The sequence below is a fragment of the Coturnix japonica genome, chromosome 2, assembly GCF_001577835.2.
Source record: "Coturnix japonica isolate 7356 chromosome 2, Coturnix japonica 2.1, whole genome shotgun sequence".
Classification (NCBI taxonomy): Eukaryota; Metazoa; Chordata; class Aves; order Galliformes; family Phasianidae; genus Coturnix; species Coturnix japonica.
In genome coordinates, this window is record NC_029517.1 from 71,775,033 (window position 1) to 71,799,745 (window position 24,713).

At 37.3% G+C, this 24,713-nt stretch overlaps 1 protein-coding gene across 5 annotated transcripts in view; it reads left to right on the forward strand.

Moving 5' to 3' along the window:
* The window catches only part of ATP9B (ATPase phospholipid transporting 9B (putative)), a 152,317-nt gene that overhangs the window by 43,234 nt on the left and 84,370 nt on the right, over window positions 1–24,713 (forward strand). For 4 of the 5 annotated variants that reach the window (XR_001553320.1, XM_015854784.1, XM_015854783.2 and 1 more), the window contains exons 7-8: window positions 836–887; window positions 17,481–17,575. Coding sequence is in view for 4 of the 5 variants with exons in the window: in XM_015854784.1 (XP_015710270.1) it covers window positions 836–887; window positions 17,481–17,575 (147 nt within the window). In the remaining variant the exon portion in view is untranslated. The remainder of the gene's footprint in view (window positions 1–835; window positions 888–17,480; window positions 17,576–24,713) is intronic. The other variant, XM_015854785.2, reaches the window with a different exon arrangement.

The window sequence follows — 24,713 nt, forward strand, 5'->3', positions numbered from 1 at the left end:
ATCAGTGTTTAACTGGTTTACTTGCAGATGCCTTGTTTATGAGTGATTAGTGAGTGGAAAGGATCTGGGTAGTTTTGGGTAGAAGACTACGTGTGTGGGACAACAGTTATTGTTCAATGTTGTTTAATCTACAAAAGCTTGGATTTGACTTTTTATAGTCAGCAAAAAAATGAAAATCTGAATTGATACAGCAAGTTAAATGCTTGAAAAGGAAATGGCAATACAGGACTGCAGTTGCACTTGACCTGGGTATGACTTAAATACTAAGAAGGGAAGTCTATTCAATTCTGTCTTTGCAAAAGAGAGGTTAGTAAATATGTGAAACTGGAAAATGTTGCTCCATGCCTTGCATTTTCCTCTCTGTGTTTGTTTGTATGGTAGGGGTGAGAAAGAGGATGCCTGGTAAAAGCTGATTTATACTGTATGTACAGCTTAAATGCTGATGTTTGAAATTTCATTGCTTTTTTTTTTTCTGCTGTCAGGGTTTTGCTCAATAGATTACTTTTAATATTTTAGTGAAACATATTTAGTGATTTATAGTCTTGAAGCACTGGTTTTAGTCATAAAAAGACCAGTCCAGGTCTTTGAGTATTAATGATTCACTTTTAAAGAACATCTGAAAGGCTTAGATGTCATTTGCTTAATATATAATTTTTTGAAAATATTGATTTCTGAATTGCAAATACTGAATATAAAATGCTTTGATAAATTCTGTTTTAATTGAGTTTCAATCCAAGTTTGACCTTTTGATTACAGGATCTTGCTGGATGTTTGATTGGAATTCACTTTTTTTCTACTTAGAATAAACTGTACTTTTTTCTTCCTCTCTATTCAGAATCAGCGAATCCCATCTGACATGGTTTTTCTCAGAACATCAGAAAAAACTGGTATGTTTCAATAATTCAGGTTGGTTACATGATAACTTGATTGTTGTGGTAATGTTTTAGATTGACAGCAGGAAATCCACATTCATCGGATTAATGGGGGGGGGTGAAGGGCAAGAGCGTATATATCTGAGAAAAATAGTATGCTTGGACTTCAAAATGGGAAATCTTACAATGAACTGTGAATGCGAGACCTGTAGAGATGCATTCTTTTAAATAGATGATTGATACAACAAAACTTTAGGTAATGCAAATATTAAGAGTAGTTCAGTAATAATTTAAAACAGTATTTGCCTAATATAGTAACAGTATTTTTGGATATTGTTGCAATACATTAAATGTCACTTGATTTGATTTTGAGTTATTTAATTGAAAAGAACTGAAACAATATTCTACTGATGTGATCAAAATGATTTTAGAAATGTAATAAAGACATTTGGATAGTCAAATATATAAAACCTCACTCAGCCCCACATAAACAGCAAACGAATATCGACCAAAAAAAACTGCAAAAAACTTCACCTTGGTGAGGGGAAGGAGAGTACTTCTCATTAAGTCTATTTCTTCTTACATGGTGATGAGTACTCCTGAACTCTGATGAACATATATCTCGTTTACATGAGCCCTATAAACTACAGCTGTTTTGATTAAAGTTTGCAAGTGACTCTGGGATAGCCCCCATATAACTCAAATGAATTTGCCTTCTTTAAATCACTACAGATCATGAAGAGCTGTCTGATATTTGTCAGACAGCACTAACTTTCAACATAGTTATAGCTGTGATGTTTCTAAACTTTGTGTTAGCACTGCAGTCAGTCTTAGTTATGATTTTGAAGTGATTGTTAAGTGTACCAGATCATGTTTTAATGCTCTGGACTAGTAGTATTTTTAATAGTTTGTATGTGTAATTTCAATCCTGGTTAATTATCCTCTGATCCAGAATCCACAATTTACTAATATTCATAATGCTTTTGACAACTCAAAGATCTTGGATCCAACATGATTATAAAGTGATCAATGTTTCCTTTTGGTCTGCTTGTAATATCATGACATAACCACTGAAGCCTAGATGTGTTTCAGCTTGAATCATAAGAACTCAAATGACTCCTGCTAGAGAAGCAGAAATATGAGTCATGGATCTGTAGAAGAATTACCTTAAACTAGGCCTGTTGTATGTTATGCCTTGACAATAAAATGTATGTTAATGTAAATTTGTCTTTACTAGTTGTAATGTATTAGGTATGTAGGCATTTAGAAGCAGTTGTCATCTCCATTTCCAGGAGTATGTATCAGTGCCAATATCTTCAAGTGATGGATGCGTAGCAGAAATGTGATGAGAACTCAGTATGTAATAATGGGTAGAGTTTGGTGTTTAGAAAACATGGAAGGCTATCCCTAATTAGGATCAGCATTCTCACTGCTGAAATGAAAGCAGCTGTGTAACTTGCAATGACAAAATTTCTTTAATTACATTTTGCGTATCTACACTGTAGCATGTTTTCTTCAGCACTGATTCTTAAATCTGTAGATTCTTATATGGAAATTTATAAGACATTGTGTAGTCTGCTCTCCCCACAGTACTTTTAATTGAAGGAGGGGCCACAGCTATGTCAATGAACAATCCAGTCTCTGTATTGAGGGGTCTGGAGCACAGGCCATATGAGGAGAGACTGAAGGAGCTGGGAATGTTCAGTCTGGAGAAGAGGAGGCTCGGGGGAGACCTTATCACTCTCTATAACTTCCTGAAGGGAGGTTGTAGTGAGCTGGGAGATGGCCCCTTCTCTCGTGTCATTAGTGATAGGACTAGAGAGAATGGTTTCAAGCTGCGGCAGGGGAGATTCAGGCTGGACATTAGGAAATATTATTTTTCATAAAGGGTGGTCAGACACTTGAATGGATTGCTGAGGGAGGTGGTGGAGTCACCAACATTGGAGGTGTTCAAGGAGTGATTGGATGTTGTGTTGAGGGACATGGTTTAGTGGGAGCTATTGATAATATGTGAATGGTTGGACTGGATGATCTTTTAGGTCTTTTCCAACCTTTGTGATTCTATGATTCTATGTATCTTGACAGTAATAGTAGGTCTAGGACACAGAGGGAATTCTTGTGTGAAAAAAAAAGGAGGGAGAAAAGCATTATTTAAAAGTAAAATTGTTCAAGTCTACTTCGGTGTTCAGGTTTAATTCAGACAGCTTTTAAATTTTCTGGTAATCTGCCATCTGGAAAATAAAACACCACAATTTAAAGGTTAGTCTGTCTCTAAAAAAATAACTGTGCTTGTTAACAAACTCAAAGTGTACCTGCAAGGTAAATGCTCATTATAATACAAAGTGAACACAGCAAATGCAATGAAATCTGCCCAAAGTTCAGATATAAAGAATTCATTTTTACTTTTACCACACATGGAATGTGACTTTTGTATTTCCATTTCTTTTTCTATGAACATGCAGAATATTGGCTATTTCTATTGATGTTGCGCTCTCAAAAAAAAAATAATAATAATCCAACACTGAATTTCAAACATATGGCAGTAACTGTTTTTCTGGCTAAAGAACGAACACTTATATCTGTCATTGCTTTTTCTTGAATGTTGCAGTTTTGACTGATTTATGGCTTAGTTTATAGTCAACAGTTTAAATACTTTGTAAAACACAGCAGTGTTTTAAAGTTCCTTGATATCTTTGGCTTGCTCTACTTGGTTGAAATTTACTCTACAACAGATAATGGCATAATAATATTGCCAGTAGAAATGAGGCTAATTGTGTTATTTGCTAGAGCCTTTGTAGTTCGAAGAGCCATCAGATGACTACCTTCAGGTATGTGGTGTGCTCCAGGTCTAGAAAAAAATGTTTATTATGTACTACAGCTAGCTTTTTAGGCTGGTGATAAACGACAGTGGTCTTATTTTATTGCTGTTTCTTTTTGTTGTGGTTAGTAGCTTTTTAGGAGGGTAAGGACCAAGTAATCTTACTTTAAAACTTTTTTTTTTCCCCAGGGTGTATACTTATCTTAGATATTGCATTGTAATTGTATGAATATGACAGTTGTTTTTACTTTTCACCCTTCCCTGGTAGAAGCTGATTTCCATAGGATGAAGTGGAATTTATTTTTACTAATCTATTCTAGCTTTCCTGACATTGTATTTGAACTCTGTAAATCTATCTTTGCACAGAATTAGTATTTTTGGCAGATGCTAAATTCTATACAGAGCAATGCCAATGATTCTGAAATAAGGTTCTCCCAAGTGTCAGAATATTGCACAGACTTGAAAGTGTGGGCCTGGGTAAACCTAGTGATGATCAACACAGCAATTTGCAAGGGCCAGAGGAATCCCAGACATTTGTACAGACTGGGAGGAGTAGTCCTTGAGAGAAGTCTTGCAGAGAAGGACCTGGAGGTCCTGATGGATGAGAAACTTAACATGAGCCAGCAGTGCGCTCTTGCAGCTCGGAAAGCAAATGGTATCTTGGGCTTCATCAGGAGAGGGGTGGCCAGCAGGGATAGGGAGGTGATTGTCCCTCTCTGCTCTGTTCTTGTGAGGCCCCAACTGGAGTACTGTGTCCAGATAGGGAGCTCCCAGTACAAAAAGACAGAGAGCTGTTGGAGAGGAGAGCCATGAGGATGATCTGCAGGTTGGAGCACCTCCCCTACGAAGATAGGCTGAAGGGAGCTGGGCTTGTTCAGCCTGGAGAAAAGAAAGCTGTGGGGTGACCTCATTGCAGCCTTTCAGTACCTGAAGGGAGCCTACAATCAGGAGAGGAGTCAGTTCTTTGAAAGGGTGGATAACAGCAGGACAAGGGGAAATGGTTTTAGGTTGAAGGAGGGAAGATGTAGATTGGATGTTAGGGAGAAGGTCTTTACTATGTGAGTGGTGAGGTCCTGGAACAAGCTGCCCAGAGGGGTTCTGGATGCTCTGTACCTGGAGGTGTTCAAGGCCAGGCTGGATGGGGCCCTGGGCAACCTGGTCTGGCAAATGGGAGGTTGGTGGCCCTGCCAGACAGAGACTTTGGAGCGTCATGGTCCTTGAGGTCCCTTCCAATCCAGGCCATTCCTTTATTCTGTGAATGCACTGAGATATGCTTTCACCAACAATATTGGAGCTGGAAAAACTGTAAAGACAAATCTATTAAAAGATGGCTCATAGATGAATTTTAATACATTATTTCTACTGACTTGCAGCAACTATCAAATTGGCAAAAGTGGCTTTTCATTGTGGGATTTTGTTCTTGTCAGAGAAAATACTATCAGTAGCAACTGATACTGGCTGCTCTGTTCCACTCATCACAACTAGTGCTACAGGTGGCTGGGGGGTACTTCAGGCCACCTGATCAAGGAGAGCCTATTGAGGAGGCCTTCATGCTTCAGCTGCAAGAAGCATCGTGTTTGCAGTCTCTTATCCTGGCGGGGAATTTCAATCATCCAGATATCTGCTCGGAAAGCAACATGGTGAGCTGCAGGCAATCGAGAAGACTCCTGTAGTCCATCGATGTTAATGTTTTGGTTCAGGTATTTGGCAGATCAACAAGAGGTGAAATGTTACTGGATCTGATGTTTAGCAGTGTAGAGGGTATCATTAAAGACATTAAGATTGGAGGGAGCCTGGGCTGCAGCAACCATGCTCTGAGTGAGTTTGTGATCTTGAGGAATGTGAGCCTGGCAAAGAGTGGAATCATGAGAGTGAACTTCAGGCTGTTTAAGGAATTGTTGGAAGAGATCTCCTGGGAAGCTGTTCTTGGAGACAAAAGAGTGGAGCAAAGCTATCTACTCTTCAAGGATGCCTGTCTGTGAGCACAAGTGATCTCCACCCCTCAGAATAAGAAAACAGGCAGAGGAGGCCAGAAACAGTTGTGACTTGGCAAGGACTGGCTAGTCCAACTGAGTGAAAAGAGGGGCATGTCCTTGGAAACAAGGATATGTCATCTGGGAAGAATACTTAGATGGGATCTGGACATGCAGAGATGGGATTAGGAAAGCCAAGACACAGATGGAACTGAACTTGTTGAGGGATGATAAAAAGGGGATTTTATAAGTACATTGTTCAGAAGAGACAGGCCAAAGAGAGCATATCCCCTCTGATAAGTGAAAAAGGAGAACTGGCTACAACAGATATGGAGAAGGCTGAGGTACTCAGTGTGTTCTTTGTCTCAGTCTTCACTGACAACCAGGATTCTCATATTCATCACATATCTAAATCCCTCTAGGTGGGAACTGGGGGGAGCAAATCCCCCTCCCACTGTAAGGGCAGAGGAAGTCTCAGGCTGCCTAATAAGACTGAATGTGTATAAGTCTATGGGACCCAATGACATGCATCCTAAGGTGCTAAGGTAGATGCCGATGTGGTTGCTGAGCTGTACTCCATCATACTTGAAAAGTCATGCTAGTCAGACCAAGTCCCCGGTGAATGAAAAAAGGGAAACGTCACTCCCATTTATAAGAAAGGGAGGAAGGAGGAACTGGAGTACCTACCATTAAGACTCGCCTCCGTACCTGGGAAGCTGATGGAACAGATACTCCTGGAGACATGCTAAGGCACTTGAGGGAATAGTAGATGATCTGAGACAGCCACCATGGCTTCACCAAGGAATGTCATGCCTGAGCAATCTGGTGGCCTTCTGTGATAGAGTGACAGCATTGGTGGACAAAGGGAAGGCAATGGATGTCATCTCTATGGACTTCTGCAAGGCCTTTGACACAATCCCCCACCACGTCCTTGTTTCTAAATTGGAGAGAGGGGAATTGAAAGGTGTGCAATGTGTTGGATAAGGAATTGCTTAGAAATTTGAAGCCAGAGGGTTGTGGTCCAGGTGGAGAATGGTAATGAGAGGTGTCCCACAGGGGAGGCCTGTCTTGCAACCAGGCTGGATGTGGCTCTAGGCAGCCTGGTCTAGTGGCTGGCAACCCTGTGCATAGCAGGAGGGTTGAATCTAGATGATCGTTGTGGTCCTTTTCAACCTAGAGGCCATTCTGTGATCTGTATCAGTGGCATAGATGTTGGGATTGAGTGCACCCTAATCAAGTTTGCTGATGACACAAATGATTCATGCATAAGCGCTGCTTATCAGGTCTAATGAGGTATGACCTTGCAGTGGTTTTAAAGTTGTTTCCTAATTTTGGAGATGATCTTCAAATCCATCTTAATGTATTCATAATGAAAACATAGCTTGGGTTTGTGATCTTATTCTAACTTCTGCTTGTGGCTTGAGGTGGGGGATATCTGTATCTGAAATAGAAGCATGTGTAGACTTGAACTAACTTGTTTTGCATCTCTCTTCAGTAGTAGATACACTGATGTGGGTCAGTCTGCCTTGTATAGAGTAGGCAGTTGAGAAAATGCTGGCTTCTCCATACAAATGCCAAGGCCTGTGTTTCCACAGTCATTGCTTTTGGTATGTATGGAGAGTAAATGAAATTTAGTTTGTATTTAACTGCTTCAGTTACAGTTCTGATTGCAGGTGGCCTTCTAGCTTTACAAACGTTTCTCTGTCAACAAAAGGGAATGGGGAAAAATAAAGATCAATTCCTCTGCTTTTTCCTGTATCAAAGTCCAGTCTTTGTGGGTGGTCTGTTGCTTCCCTTTAGGCTCCTGTTTGGTAATGGATAATGTGCTTTCATCTGCTGAATTTTTAATGCCTGCTGTAATTTGAATTTATTAGCTTCTTTGGATTGTTTTCTGTGTTCAAATGTTGTGATATATTAAGAATTTACTTAGTAACTGGTGTGTCTCTGAAGTTGATTACTTTTTCTGCTTCTAAAATCTGGGAGACTAAGGGCACTTCCAATGGATTCTGGTGTATATGGCTATGGACTTTTCTTCACATTGGTTTGCTTATGAGCTTTGCTTTTATCTAGAGGAAAAGTGTCCCTTACATAATCTACAAGTACTGTGCTTTAAAGGTGTGTAGACATTTATATAATTTTGCAGTATCTGTATTCAGAAGATATTTATATAGTGCTTTATTATAGTGTATATTATAGAGTATTGCTGTCTAGTCAGAGCTCAGAGTAGGGAGCCTGGTTTATTCAGTGCTCTTAAAATATGCTTTGAATGTTTACTTGTGATATCAGTGTTAAGGTGTGCTTTGCACTAGGATTAGGAAACTACCTGATTAGCTCAAATATGAGTAGACAAATCAAGAAAATAAAAGCTACTTGAAATATCCTAATTTAATTTTTGTTACAGCAGGCAGCAATTTGAGAATTGTCCTATATAAAATACCTAGTGCAAGTCTGACCGCAGATTTGAAGAAGGATTGTGTTGAATACTGAAGCAAACTTGCACTTAGAATAGTTTTCACAATACATTTTAAAATGAGAACCAGTTTCCTGGGAGTAAACTAGAATGTTTTCCTGTGGGCCCCTAATGAGCATTGTGTGTTAAGGAACGTGAAAAAAAAAAAAGCCAGCTGAACCCAGTTCATAGACTGTAGTAATGATTCAAGGAAAAATATCTAACATGGATAATACTTAATGGAATTGCACTTGTGGAACAGTATCCACATTGTGTGATTTTCCTCTTGTAGTGATACCTTAAAATCATTTGCAGTTTAGGCACTTTGTTTTTCAAAACAGCCGTAACCTCTTTGATTGCAAACAGTTCAGTTCCTTTGATTTATCCAAATGCATAGTGTACATTGTGTTAAAGTAATCTGTTATTTTGGTGAAATTATCTTGCTATGCTAAAGTAGGATACCACCTGGTAGGTTGTTTTTTTTTTCCTACTATGTTAAAATTACTCAGCTTGGAAAATATTTTTATCTTTAATTTTTCTGAGTGAAGATGTGACAGCTGTTGTTTGTTAAGAAGCAATTCTAATGCTAACATGTGTATTTACATCTGACTAGATCTAGTATGTTGTTGGCACTAGCAAAATTGCTTAAAAAATGGATGAGCAACGATGAAAATATTGACAGTTTCTGTGTTTTAGTCAGTTTATGTGCTTGGATCATTCGTGGGGTAAATCCCCATAGGTTATTTCAGTTCTAAATGTCGAAAATAGCTGTAATAGCAAACGAAGCAGGTGTGGAAACAGAGTGATGTCAGTGATAAATATTCCTGTTATTTTTATGAAATCTGTCAGTAGAGCTGATATCTGCCAAGTAACTGACTTCCATACTATTATAAAGTGGCATTCAGGCCTCCTTTGTTTTTCTTTCATCTGGGAAGTGAAGCAAAATTACGGTTAGAGTTCTAAGGTAACCAGAGTATTAAGTATGGCAGAGTTTTAAACTTATCATTACTGTGTGTGTGCATATATATATATATATATATATATATATATATGTATTACATATAATTTTCTTATAAGATAGAAATATGTAAATTTCAGGAAAATATTTGAATAGATTATCAGTGAGATTCTATAGAAAAAGATTCATAGTCTACATCAGAAAAATAATGGAGCAAAGTGGTGCTTCAAAACTGATTAAATATGAAGGGTGAATTAATGTTTTGAATATCTACTCGTAAACCTCCTTTATGTAAATCATTATGTTAAAATTTGAGAATGTGAACATAAATGTGGATGATTTTTTCTTTTCTGCCTCAGAATAGTGTTTGCTATAAGTAAGATAATTCTGTAATGTTTTTTAATAAAAGTAAAAATTCCTAAATAACACTGAATCAATACAGCAATGAAAAATAAAAAGGCAGTGGATAAAGCTTGGATTAAAAGCATTTGTGTGCTTGTCAGTGAGGAACTCTGATGAGTTTGATGGTATCATATTGACTGCATATTAATACATGGCATCCTATAAGACCATCAGCTGATTGTTTAGAATGTAAATGAATCTGTTGATGGATCCAGTGACTGATGGCTTGAATTCCAATTAATCAATTGCTTCATCAGTTTCTTAATTCAGATCAAATAACTCAAGTACACACAGTTGTTTTAATGGTATTAAGAGAAATTAATGCTTTTAAACTAATCTCATCACACTTCTTTAAATACAATTTGTTATTTGAATCCTAGCTGATGGTGTTATAACTGAAATGTTTAAGATGGTTCAGCCATTGTGGTGTGTTGATTTTCTTTATTTTTTATTTTTAGAGTTCCTTAGTAGGCAGTGTAACGGAAAGCTTTCTGCAATAGTGGTAAATGAAACTGTCATCTAACATGTTATCCTGGTGCTGCTACTCATCTTGTCATCACTTTAAAATTTTCATGCACATAGTCACTTAAGTAATATAAATTACTTAAAAATTAAGTTGTTCGTAAGTGATCTTGTTAGGTACGCAAAGTCAATATTTTCTCGATTATTTTCTAATAACCTATTGCTTTCACTGCTTTCGTCTTCAAGCTGGAAAGGGTGTATTATTGCTAGACAATATATAATGGTTTATGACACTACAGTTCTACATGCCCTATTTCACAGTGACCCATCAATTAATTTATTCAGCACTTCATGCACACTCTTCGCTGTGACACTTAGACGAGTTGATCTTAATTTGATTGCCATTAAAGCCTTCCTTTCCTGACAACTGTTGTCAATTATACAAAATAAAATCAAGTATTCATAAGTAGGCTGTAATAGGATATAGGCAGACAGATTTAATAATTCAGTTTTGCTGAGGCTTGAAAGGCATTAGTAGTAGCTGTTGTTCTCATTTGTAAAAAATTAATTGGATACAGATCTTCAGAGAGAAGACAGACGTAATTTCATTTATTTAGATTTGATTGTTGAAAAGAGCCCAGACCTATGATGGTGGCTTAATGTCGTCTTTGTGGATAACTGACATGAATTTCTATTAGTTACGCGTTAGAGAAAGTAAATGTAATTTAATACAATTGGAGACTAATTTAAGTGAACATATTCTACACATGCTTTTGGTTATAAATTTGTAGTGGAATGCAGAATAATAAAATAACACACCTGCATATCTACAGTGTACAAGTAAAATATAGTTGTTTCCCTCTGAAGCATCTTTAGCACAGTAAAACAATTAAATGTCTCATACTCTATTTTAATTCAACCCATAACCACCCTTCAGTCCTTACTGGCAATTTTTTTTTAAGCCTGCTTAATTAACTTCAGTGTTCTCCAAGATAAATTTAAATAAAGTTTCCAAAACTTCTGTTCTGTGTTGTTGCTGTCTTCCTGTACACTATTCTTTACTATATATACTGGCATTGGTAACAAATAGTGTGTGGGCTCTACTGCTAAGGCTCTCTGGAAACAAACTTGGGACTGAATAGTTGAAGTACAGAGCAGGAATAAAATGCACAGGCAGTGGAAACAGGGACAGGTATCTTGTGTGATGTATAGGGCTTCTGCTTGGTTGTGTAGTTCAGGAAGGCCAAGGCCCAAATGGAACCATACTTTTCTCTTGTAAAGAGAAAAAGAGATGCTTCTACAGATCAAGAACCAGAAAAGGAAAGCCCAGGAGAGCACACCCCTCAAGCCCAGTGAGCAGTACAGGCAGGCTGGTAACAAAGAATAAGCAGAAGGCTGAGGTACTCAACAACTTTTTTGCCTTAGTCTTCACTGGCAACTGCTCTTCACACATCCCTAAGGAAGAGGGGTTGGAAGGTAGGGGCTGAGGGGCAGTGGTCTTCCCACTGTAAGTGAAGTTCATGTTTGTGACCACCTGAGGATCCTGAACACTCTTAAGTCTCTGGGACCCAATGAGATGCATCCCGGAGTCTTAAGGGAAGAGGCTGATGTAGTTGCTGAGGCACTCACAATGACATTTGAAAAGTCATGTCAGTCATACAAAGTCCTGTGTCTGGAAAAAAGGCAGCATTGCACCTATTTTTAACAAGGGTAGGGAGGATGAACTAGGGAGCTAATGACCTCTCAAACCTCAGTTCTGCACTGGGGAATACCATGGAAGAGATCCTCCTGGAAGCCGCGCTAAGGCATGTGGGAGAGAGAGAGGTGAAACAGGAAAACCAGCATGGCTTCACCAAGATCAAGTTTTGCCTGACCAGCGTAGTGGCTTTCTACGATGGTGTTACTGCGTCAGGGGGAAAGAGAAGAGCCATTGATGTCATCTACTTGGACTTCAGGAAAGCCTTTGACACGGTCCCCCACAACATCCTTCTCTTCGTGTTGGAAAGTCATTGTTTGATGGCTGGACTGTTAAATTGATGAGAAACTGATTGCAAATTCTTACCCAGAGAGCAACAGTTAATGGTTCAGTGTCTGGATGGACAGGAGTCGTGTCCCTCAGGGAGTGAGTGCTCTTTAATATATTCGTCAGTGACATCAATATTGGGATCAAGTGTGCTCTCAGAAAGCTTTCCTTCCTGTTCTTCCTTTGTCATCTGTAGGCTTCTCTTAAGGCTAAATATTTTCAAGCACTCCAGAGTCAACCTGTCTTCATTTTGAGACCTTTTCTTCACACTTTTTCTAGAAGCACGCAAGTGCACAAATGAATAACCATGTTATTGGTGCACGTTTAAGTATCAGACATTCACAGAAATACTTGTTTTATATGTGTCCCACACATATATGCTGAATAAGACCTTAAATCCAGTGATGACTTAAGTAAGATTCTCCCTGCTTATTCTAAATTTAGCACAGGGCCTTTTTTTGGCAAGTGATAGGAAGATACACCAAGGCCTCAAGCTGTCATGTTCATGGATGACTGTCACTGGTTGAGAGTCTTTTGTCCTGTGACGGGGGTCTCCATCTGCCAACCGTTCCCCTGCGGGAAGCCAGCAAACAAGTGAAAAGGAAGGATTACAGCTCAATTGAGATAAAGAGAACCTAATTTACTAGAAATTGTAAAGAAATGTGAGATAATACTTTATAAAAGGAACCAGGGGGTAATGAATCAAACAAATGAGAGAGAGAGATGCCTTTGTAACTATGCTGCCAATGGTATTGACCAGAAGTAAGGCATCATGTTTATGTCACCTACTTCCCTCTCAGAAACCACGTGGGCTTAACAAAAGCTGCTGGAAATTGCAGCTCCCCAGCAGCCATCCCAACTCTGTCAGTTCCCAGTATGATGCTTGATATGGAATATCTACAGAAAACCATGACAGTGAGCTTTTTTATCTCTGCTTCAAAATAGAAAGGCTGTTCTGAAAGTAATACCTCCTATTTTATTATTTTGGCCCACTACATTGGAGGTGGATGTTGGTGGTATGAAGGTAGGGGTGCCCCCATTCCATTACGTTTTGTGGCTTTGCAACAGATGGCAGCAGGGGAATAGTCTGGCTAAATGGTGTCTGACATGGAAGTCTGTATGAAACAGAAATGTGTAAGTGAATTCTTTCATGTGGAAAAAATTGCATCAAGTCCCGTTTAATATCTGGAGTACCTTGAGTACTGTGTTCACTTGTGGAACCATCACTACAAGAAAGGCATTGAAGCCCTGGAGCACGTTCATTAAAGCGCAGCAAAGCCGATGAGGAGTTTGGAGCACAAATCCTATGAGGAGCAGCTGAGGAAACTGGTATTGTTTAGTCTGGAGAAGAGGAAGCTCATAGGAGACATTATGGCTCTCTACAACTATTTGAAAGGAAGTTATAGCAAGGTGGGTGTCAGCCTCTTCTCCAGTGTAATTAGCAATAGGAGGAGAGGGAATGACTTCAAGATGAACCAGGGGAGGTTCAAGCTGAATATTACAATTTTTTCTCAGAACAAGTGGTCACTTGATGGAATGGTTGAGTCACCATTCCTGGATGTGTTCAAGAAATGTTTAGCATGTTGGACATGGTTTAGTGGGGAAATATTGGTAGGTGGATGTAGTAGGTAGGTTGAACTAGAGGTCTTTTTCAGCCTTGCTGATTCTATGATATGAGGAGCTACAGGCTTGTCAGACTTATCTAGGATATTGAATACACCTTCATTAAGGTTGCAGATGACACCAAGTTGGGAAGAGGTGTGGATCTGCCTGAGGATAAGAAGGCCCTGCAGAGGTTTTCTGGGCTAAAGCCAGAGATAAAGATCAACAAGACCAAGCGTTTGGTCCTGCAGTTTGATCATAATGATCCCATGCGATGTTACAGGCTTGGGGCAGAGTGGCTGGAAAACTGTGTGGAGAAGGACCTGGGGTGTTACTCAGTGCTTGGCTGAGCATAAGCCAGCAGTGAGTCCAGGTGACCAAGAAGGTCTGTGGCATCCTAGCTTGAATCAGAAATAGTATAGCCAGCAGGAGCAGGGAGGTGATCGTCCCTCAGTACTGGTGTGGCCACATTTTAAGTACTATGTTCAGTTTTGGGCCTCTCACTGCAAAGAAAACATTAAGGCCCTGGAGTGTATTCAGAGAAGGGCAACAAAGCTGTTGAAGGATCTGGAACACAAGTCTTATGAGAAGTGGAGGAGGGAACTGGCATTGTTTAGTCTGGAGAAGAGGAGGCTTGGGGGACTTTAAAGGTGGTTGTGGTGAGGTGAAGGTCATTCTCTTTTCCCAGGTAACTACTGTGTTAGGACTAAATATAGGACTAAGTTGCACTAGGGGAGGTTCAGATTCAATATTTAGAACTTCTCAGAAGGAGTGGTTAGGCATTGGATCAGGTTGTCCAGAGAAGTGATGGAGTCACCATCCCTGGTTGTGTGTAAAGAAAGGGTAGATGTGTGTTACCTGGGGATATGGTTTAGTGGGCAATACTGGTGGTAGGCGAATAGTTGGAATAGGTGAACTTAGAGGTTTTTTACAACCTTCATGATTCTCTATTCTAAACAATCCCAGCTCCCTCAGCCTGTCTTCATAGAAGTGCTCCAACTCATCATCTTTGTGTGCCTGGATGCAGTACTCCAGGTGGGGCCTCATGAAGGCAGAGTAGAGGGGGAAGACAACCTCCCTTGCTCTTTTGGGCACTCTTCTTGATTCAGCACCAGCCTTCTGGGCTGCAGGCACACCCTGCTGGTTCATGTCTAGTCTGCCAAGACTCCCAAGCCCTCACACGTCCATTTATTGTGGTCACAAGTTATGTGATTATTTTAAAGGAAAAGTTGAAGTTGTTGGCTTCTTGTTTCACAGGCTTCATTGTAGATTGTGATAATATTCTTAGAATCTTAAGAAAAAAGTCTTGTACAAGTTTCACCAGTTTCAACTGAAGTAGTCTTAAAAATCAGTTTAATGCTACTTGGGCAGTGTCTTTCATGGTCATGCTATTATCTGTTTTATGCCTGTCGTCAGCTGGTTATGCTAAATGAATACTAGGTAGTTGTAAAATTATTTAATTGTACTTTAATGACATTTGGACTTCAAAGAAATGATTAAATCGTTCAAACCTTGTGTAATTCCTTTAAATTTAACCTTATTCTAATTCAGATTGCTCCAAATTTTTCACTGTAAAGACAAAAATAAGTCTGCTAATATTTGGTGATTACTGTTCATGGGAAATGACCATCTGAGCACTCCCACTGTGTAAATAAAATACTTCAACTTCTCAATTTTCCCTTATGCACAGCCTTTGTCATCCTCTTAGAGATATCGTGTGTTTGAGGTGCCCTGTGTTCAGTGTGGAATTTCATTTTCCCATAGGTATGCATCGATTGGTAAACATTTAAATTCATGTCTACTCCTTTAAGCAGTAAATAACTTAAAAATTTGTATGAATATGATAAACATCTCTACATACTGGAAAATAATTTCCTGCTTCAGTAGTTAATATTGAATAAAACAGGGATTTGCAATTTATAATGTTTATGTAGACGTTCTTTCCTTGCAAGTCATATTTGTGTTGTAAATGCAATAGATTAACACTGACATAAAACATTCTGTCAAAGTGTACATGAATCAAAAAGACTTTAAGAACATATACGTAATGTTTGTGATTGGGCGTGCATGGATGTCCTTTTAGCTTGCCTGGGTCATATTGAGTGAAGAGGAATTGTCTTGGGCTGCATAATAAATATATGGTTAACGTGTATAATTAACAAAATGTAGGGTTTTTGTTGTTGTTGTTGTTTATAAAAGCATGAAAAAGAGTAACAAAAACATAAAACTAGCAAGTTGGACATAGATGTAAGCATTTGGGAATGGTTTAGTTGGAATAGTTGTTCTTTTTTTTCCAGATGTCATTGATACTGGTTTTTGAAGTCATAGTTACTGCTGTCTAAAATATATGAAGTGCACAACTTCCATGCAGTGGGAAATATTTGAGTTGTTAGAGGTTTGTGGGTTCTGTGGGAGATGGGAGTTGTTTTTATACACTGTTTAATTGTGAGTTTAGTCTCCTGCATTTATAACTTAGTTAAGTGAAGTTTAAAATCTCGTAATTCTAATTACATACAACCGATGAATTATTAGAAGTGGAAAAGAAGATTGTATTGTTTCAATTTTGCTGTTGTGATCAGTATTGAAAGCTGACTTAGCAGAAAGCAATCCCTTTTTCTGGATAAAACGGAAACAGCCTACAAGATAAGTTATTGATGGAATTAACTGCTGAAGTGGAGAGGAAATGTGACTGGCCAATACATGTCATAGTGTGAGCTCTATTAAATGAATATATGTGCAGTCAACCATTCACAGGAGCCACTCTGGTCTTGAACTGCATTGATCTGTAGTATTAATTCTAAATGAAATTGATGGAAGAGAACAACCATTGACAGAAGGGGTAAGGAGAACTATGAAATGTCTTGTACAGGGAAAGTATGACAGAAAGTAGAATGATCAGTGCCATGGATAAAATATTCACTGAGACTCTGGAATATCTAGGTGCTGCTAGATATCTCACCTTTAGTAATGATGCAGTATATGTCACTGAAGTATTTTGAAGAGTATAAATACAATATTTTACTTTAAAACAAAATCCATAAAGAATACCATTGAATTTTAAATCCTATTTAGTCTTATCTTGAGCCTTACATCAATAACATATGTAATACTCCATATTTGGTGATAACACCAGACTAGTTATCCAGAGCCTATCGTGGTGGGGGAAATCATGTTACTGCTTTTCAGTTTCTTGAGCACTAGTCTTCTGTCTGTAGAGCATACCAATTCTCTTCAGTATCTATTAGTTTGTACCTTGAGCTTCCATCATGTTTTAACTACTGTACATGTAGTGACTGGTTTCTTTAATTTTGAGGCTTTGACAACTAGAAGTAGCTTTAAATTAATTCTTTTAAGTAGAATATGTAGGAGCCTGGATTGTTCTTTGAATGTTATCTGTATGACGAGTTTATTAGAGGGGAAAGGTTTCAGTGAAGCTAGGAGAACATAAGTAATAGAAGCTTGTTAAGTGTCAAAACAGCAACGAGACAAAAATGGCAAATGCTGTTTTGTTTTTCTCTTATTTTGGAATTGCACAAGTGAGAAAAATCCAAAGGGAAAAAGATTAAACCTTTTTCAACTTTATTCAGTGAAATGTTATCTCTTTCTGGTTGTATCTGAAAACTTGTTTAGAAAATATTAAGAAATCTGTGAAACAGGATTTTTTCCCCTATTTTCACAAAACAGCAATTGTTAATTCTATCAGGAAAAAAATGTTCTATTTTCATGACAGAAAGCATTTTATCAGCAGTCAGACATTCCAAAGTGTATGCTATTTTATGTGTACATTTATTTTAAATGTTTGTAAATTTGCTTTACATTCACTCTAATTATTTTATTTTTATTTATAACTCAAACTGAATTTTTGAAATCTAAAAACTAGTTATGTTTTTCTAATTTCAAGTTCATCTTTCTAATTTCAAGGTTCATGTTTCATTCGAACTGACCAGCTTGATGGAGAAACAGACTGGAAACTGAAGGTTGCTGTCAGTTGCACACAAAGATTGCCAGCTTTGGGGGTAAACATTTATTTACTTTAAAATATCTTGAACATGTACATATTTCCCTTTTAGATGTGGCAGTTGAAATTATTGCAGGTATATGTGTAATTAGAAAATTTGTTACCACAGATATATATATATTTTTTGCAATAAATTGGGGATAGGTATTCTATTGAATGGTGAATGAGAAATTGTTTATGCAGATATTCTCGTTGAAAGGAAACAAAATTGAATTTCTGTCTTTCAACTTAGTGATTCACGCTGTGGTCCACACCTGGAGCTCAATAGTAAACTGAAAATACTATTGTGCTACGCTTCTGCTTCTGCATAGTCCCTGCAAGTGCAGGTCATTCTTGCCAGAGAAATCATTGCTTTTATCACTAATTTGAAAGCTTGGGAAACAGTGCTCTGCTCTTGGATGGTAAAATCAGTACGCCTTCTAATTCAAGTAGACGATGTGTGGAAGTTCATGCAAGGAGAGTTTCCTACCACTTGCCTGAATGTTTGTTTACAAGCATGAGCTTTTTGAATATATATACATTTCTGAAGTGTAGGTAAATATATAAAGCTATTAAAATTGTCAAAAAGGGCACTATTTATATAAATACATCTACATTCAAAATATGACAAATCTCTACTAAAAATAGTTTTTTATAGATGCATCTCATAATAAATTGTGTCATATTTTGGAGGATCTTGTTTTAAAGAAATGAGTTCTCTTGATGTTAAGAGAATTCCCCTAAAGATAATACTCAAGATGCAAGGTTGTGGAAACTTATTTGTACAGAATTTTGGGCATAAAGAAAAGTGTATCATTAATTGCATGTGCCATCTCAACAGTACAAATACGAGACTGATTATCTGCCAAATCTTAGCAGAATTTCTTCAACTATTCTTAGTAAACTATTGAGTTTCTGCCACACTAAAGATAGCCAAAGAGAAATGTCCTATGTTCATAGTGCTTTAGCTACTGGCTTCACATGTGGCAAGGAGAAAAACCCCACATGTTTGAATTTAGAGAACTGGGAATGAGGAGTGGAACTGAAGGTTGATCATGACCGTCAGGGATGCTAGATTAGGCATTAGACAGCAGTTCTAGTGCAGAAAGTGACTGTCAGTTTTTAGTATATAGTCATTGCCCCATCTTGTTTTCTCATAAAAATATTCATTTTTAGCATTTTGAGCGTGCATTTGCCTAAAATCCAGTCACTTCTATTTTGTAGATAACATCTTGGGATCACACTGTTGTCCTGTAATTTTTTTTTTTTTTTTGCTTTGTTTTTTGTTTTAAATTCCCTTTCTGTTTGGAAGGATGACTTAACTGTGTTTGATGACTGCAGTTCTTCCTGCAGAGCAATACAGAAAGAGACCTGGTACAACAAGGAATTGCAGTATTAAAACTTTTGCATTATGTTATTTGTTTAGGGGAAAAGGTTTATGAGTAGATTTGTCTGGAGTATATTGATGATCATCTACAGCAATGATATGAAATAATGTTTAAATCTGTGTCTTTGATTTAAAGGAAGCAATTATTTGCACTTGTTTCTACTTGTGGAGAATAAATTGAATCTCCATTTGAGTGGCAGGACATGCAGCTTCAGGTTTTTGCAGATATGAAGGTTGGTTCAAGTCTTGATTGTTTGAGGCATGTAGGGGATGGAAGAGTGATGTATCACTGAGAAATTATTCAAACTGGAAACAGCATGACTTAACTGTCCAATATAGTAATCATTCCTTCCTTAGTTGTTCATAGGTACTGCTGTTAACCTAAGTCCTGCTGATCTTTTTAAATTCTCCCTTTTCATGAGCTGTAACTGACAATTTGAATTCACATAATAAGGTAGTTTAACATTTAGCAAGCCTTACCTGGTTACCAGCAAGAAATGGAAGCAACCAAGCACCTAATGTGCCCTTACCCTTTCCTACAGTTATGATGTAATAATTGTTTACCTCACAATAGGCAAGACTTGGTCTTCGTGACTCTTCATATGTTTTCTGCCAAGTAAACTGAACTATTTTTTAACTTACCTATTGCACAGTTTGGTCAAACCATTGACACTTGATAGTTCCCTCATTCTCATCAATATGGCATTTATTCCCAAACCTCTCTTTTCAGAGAATATTGATTTTAGGTTAGCCATATACTTCTGAAACGTGTGGGATTTTATCTCTAATTATTTTAAGTGGCTAATTCTTAACTGGTCTTGAGCTGCTTGCAGTGCTTCACTCCTAGGTCCTGTCTCTCTTCACATTGTTTTGGGGAAATTTGTTTCAAACTGTTTGGAGAAAGTGGTAGCCAAACGTTTTTTAGGGGATCCCATAAATTCTACAAGAGGTAAATTGCACAGAATTGCAGAGGTTGGAAGGGACCTCAAGAGATGGAGTCCAACAAGCATTCCAGACGGCTGTCTCTATTCCTGCAGGGAGCAAGTTGGTATTTATTTATCTCCTGCAGATACTTCTGCCTTTACTGGGTTTTAAATAACATGCAATGCTATCTGTCATCTGAAGAAACCATGTGGACAGCTTTATAAGGTTCTTTTGAAGCTCTAAGAAAGCCATGAAATTCAAACACACATACAAAATACCATTAATTTTTGTAGTTCCTGATAGAGTCATAAAGCATGGAAAGATATTTATATGCCTTACACGTGTTCTTTTTTTTTTTGATAAGTCAAATTAAAATGCAGTGGGCAGAATTATGTTTTTATAGCAGTTACCATAAAAATATAGTTTGTGAAATATTGTAGCAATAGAATGGACACTTTAAAGATGTAGAGTTGTTTTTGTAGAGGTAGATAGTTTTGTCACCCTTTGAAATTTTTAGTCCAAGCTGTCTTCACATATTCATATATATTCTTTATAAAACATTCTTTACCTTGCCTCTGTTTCTGTCTTGCCAACACACTGTTTTACAGCGATGATCTTGCTAGTATGTGCAATATGTAACAAGGGTATGTTCTCTTTGATAGCATTAATAGTATTTTTGAGAAAATTCTTGGGTTTTGGAGCCGTCTAGGGAAGGACTGATCTTTGTGTTCTAGACTTGGATCAACTTTGGTTTTGTTTTCTCTCTACAAAATGTTGAGAGAAGCAGGCTATGATCCTTCTTGTGTGAGATGAGTCTCTTGTGCCATAATTCTTGATTGCCACCTGCTGGGCCGTGGGTGAAATAGCTGTGGCAGACTGGCACGTTGAGGCCCCCTCCTTCAGGTCTTTTCAGCTAATCTCAAGCTGAGTGCAAGTTTTATCTGCATAAGGAGTGGTGTGAAAGAGTTTTGGGTTTATTTTTGTTTGTGCGTGTAGGTTTGGTTTCTGCTAAATTTAGAGTTAGTTGAAAGAGTACAGAGTGGATGGAGCATAATGTATTCTCTCTGGCTACAAAGAATTGTTTAGAGAACCCAGAAGTATTTTAGGCTTGTCTGTTTCAAATACAGGACATGTGCTGGAATTCGATGCCACTTAAACTGGAGTAAAGTGCTCATATTTGTAAGGCTGGGTACAATATTGGGTTAGATTGTCTTTATGATAAACCAGTAATTCACTGAACAAAATGAATCTGTTTAGAAGTACAGAGTGGTATGGGGTACTGTCTCAGGTAAGCCGTTTTACCCTCAATATCTCCAGGCTGATGTTTAGATGTATTATTTTTTTTCTTGTCATTTTCAGATCTTTTTTTCCTTTACTGGATCGAATAGGCTTAACTTAACTTCTCTTTGAAATAGCAGATATATGTTGCAGTAGTGGTTTTCCCAACCTACGGTTGTTGACTCCTTTTACAGTCTTTTCCATGTGTTTGTAGGGCATTTTCAAATCTGAGACTTTATTTTTGCATATTAAAGTATATTTTTAGTAATGTAAGGGAAGACGTGCAAGTTGAGCATAGAACATACTAAAAAATTGGGTCATATATTTAACTAATATATGCTGTGTAATTCATAGAGTCATACATTTTTAATTTCTTTAGTTACCTGACATAAATGTTGTGAGTATCTTGTGTTGGTGTGAGCTGTCAGTCACACCAAGAGAGCAGCGCTGTAACCTTACCCTCTGTGACACCCAGAATAAATATGCCTGCAGACCTCCAGACCTTTTCTTAAAGAACAGATGACACCATGAAGATGATCAGTGCAGATTTTGTTGTCTTCCTAAAGCACTTACTGTGATCAGAGAATTAAAATTTCAACGGGTCATCTAGTGATGGCTAAGCTGCAAGTGCTGTAAAAACTAGATTAGGTTTCTTGCAGTTTCATAGTTATAGGTGGAGTGTTTCTTTAATTGCGATATACACATTCTGGGGCATTCATTTCTGGCTTAAGTGATCAAGTAAATTTATTAACAGCAATGAGGTCACTGTAATTTTCAATAAATGGTGACTTGCTGATTTATATCAGAAGATCCATACAACAGTAAACAATGCCATTTATATTTAATTAGTTTTATTGAACCAAAAGCAATTTTATTTGTAATGAACTACATGTTATGATTAAGAATGTATTTTAATGATCTTTAAGTAAGGTGAACAAATGTTGCCCTTGACCTAGCAGAAGGCTTTTTCTATGTTACTGGTAGCTGCAGGGTGATTGGTGAATTACTATGGTGAAATACAAAAGAGAACAATTTTGTTATTGTATCATCATTTCCTGAATTTCAGTGTAAATGATGAAATGCTTGCTTTTCAATTATTATTTTCAAGTTACAGGTACTGAAATGCGCGATGTAATCATGTCATGTTTTTAAACATCACATCTACTTTTATATAAAAACTAACTTTTTATTGACTAAGGTTATTGTTTTTACTTTACTTTACACTTCTTACAATACCCCTGCCCAAAACATAATGACAAAGCTAATCTGCTTCAATGAACTGGTGGTTTGATGTTTACAATATGCAGATTATTCTTTCATAAAGCTAGACTTTATGTAGTCTAAGCTACTTAAACTATTAATAGTTCTCTCGTTTTTAAAAAACATTAAATCTCTGTTTGAGGAAATTGCCCTTTTCCCTAATTCTTTATAGAGGGAAGCAATGACATAAGCTTAACCAGGTATGTTTTACTTCCTCAGAGAGCTAAAGTTATATTTACACATAGCATTGTGTACAAATCTTGAAGCCTCCTGGCTGAATTCTCCATTGTGTTTTCTTTTAATACATTGAGATGAGAAATGCACTACTGGGAAAGCAGCACTGCATGAAGGGACATCTTTGTGCTCCTACAGTAAACTTTATTGTTGAATGCAATTCATATGTAAATGTCAATCTTCTACAACCATTCTGTGGATTTCTTTTTACCATTGTGTTACGAGAATTCAGCTTCTGTATTTTATTGGCGAAAGAATGACGCCTATTCAGTGTACGGAGCATTGGTCTACAGTAAAGAAAATGTCCTTTTCCCTTCCCTTTTCCCCAGTAATGAAGAAGTGATTTAGGAAGCTACTGAGCACTTGTAATAAGCTTGTTTTACTTCTTTCTGTCATTGAACTTCCATCCCAGATTTCTCCTGGAGAAGATTTTGTCTTTTTTTTCCAATAATCAGCTGCTTGCAGTTTGTGGCATCCTATCTAGAATAATGCCAGAAGTGTGTAGGCAGTAGTATTTCAGAAAGGTGAGGTTGAGTTAAAAATCAAAATGGGGGAAAAAAAAAACACCAAAAACCATGGAAAGTTTAGGTTTAATATTAGAAATACCAAAGGAGAGCTAAAAGAAAAAGGCATTAAAGGAATGTGGTAGAAATTTTTACGTTTAAAAGAGAACCAAGAGTATGTCACAATAGAAGTAAATACTTGCAGAAAGATTGGAAAGTGGGAAAATATATTACTGTGCAAATATCTGTATGCTTTAAGAGATAGATATTTCTGCTTCTTTTTATTCTAATCTTGCTTTTTCTATGGCATTGTTTGAAAAGACATAAGTTCTTGGTTGACACATTTTGCTAGGAGTTTTTATTGTGTATATGTGTGGTGTTAGTTTCCTGCCATACCATACACTACTGAGACTTTATTTTTCTTTTCATAATAAAGCTTACAATAACCCAGATTATCTGAATTGTAGGTGACAACAGATTCAGAAGAAATGAATGATGAGGATATAGGACACTGCTTGTGTATTAGTTTCATATGAATTATTTCTCATGGAGATGGTGAATGTAGATAGGAAGAACAAGGATGCAATGAATGAAACTTAGTGTGAATGACTAAAATAAATGGCTAATAGTTTAGAGATTAAGATAATTTAAAAGTTCTGATTAAATTCATGTTTTAAAAGGTATATGAAATACAGTTTTTGCAAGCTATGATGTGAAAGAAGTTTTTCTGCAGAATATAGGCTGAAATACAAATTAATGATTTATAGAACTACACGTTTTATAAATGAAATCAAACATGCTAGATAAAGTCACTAAAGATTAGAAAACTCTTTCACTCTTACCTGGAAAAGTGGAAGATTATATTCAGGAATCTATCACTGTTGTGTCAGAGTAACAGAAAGACACAGATATGTGGACTTTAAAGCTCATTGACACATATGTGGACGCTGGCAGCTTTTATTTTTTTAGTGTTCAAATTGTTTTATTTAAAATCAGAACTTTGTTGTATTTGAATTATGATGAGAAAATGACTGTCTTATTTTTAAAAATAACTGTATTTGAGCCAAGGTAGCATTACGTGTCCATAAAGGAGGCTGTAAAATTGATTCAGTTTTGAAGCTAATGTATTCTAGCTCACATGAGCAGGGTATTTTAACTATATAATTGGCTTCCCAAAGTAAGGCGTATTATTAGCCTTTTGCAAGATAAATAAGTAAATAAAGGATGGAAATAATTAGGTGCTAGACACTGTAGGAAGGTAGATGTCCTTGCATTTCATCATGCGTTGGGAGAGTTAGTTTCACTGGCCGTTGGTATCAAGCAGCTGCTCCTCACTAAGGCTGGATTGTGAGAGGTCTACTCATTCTGAAATCTCAAATGCTGTTGGTCCTGACCATCAAAACTTACTTAAGACTGCAGAAGTTTTCATGGGCTGACTGCAGATGGATAAACTGAGCACTTCAGTGCTTAAGAAAAGTTGAGTTAATTGCTTGACCTATTGTTCAGCTAGCTTTTGTCTTGTTGGAAAAGTATTTTGTTTCCAGTTTTAAGAATAATATGAAAACAAGAAA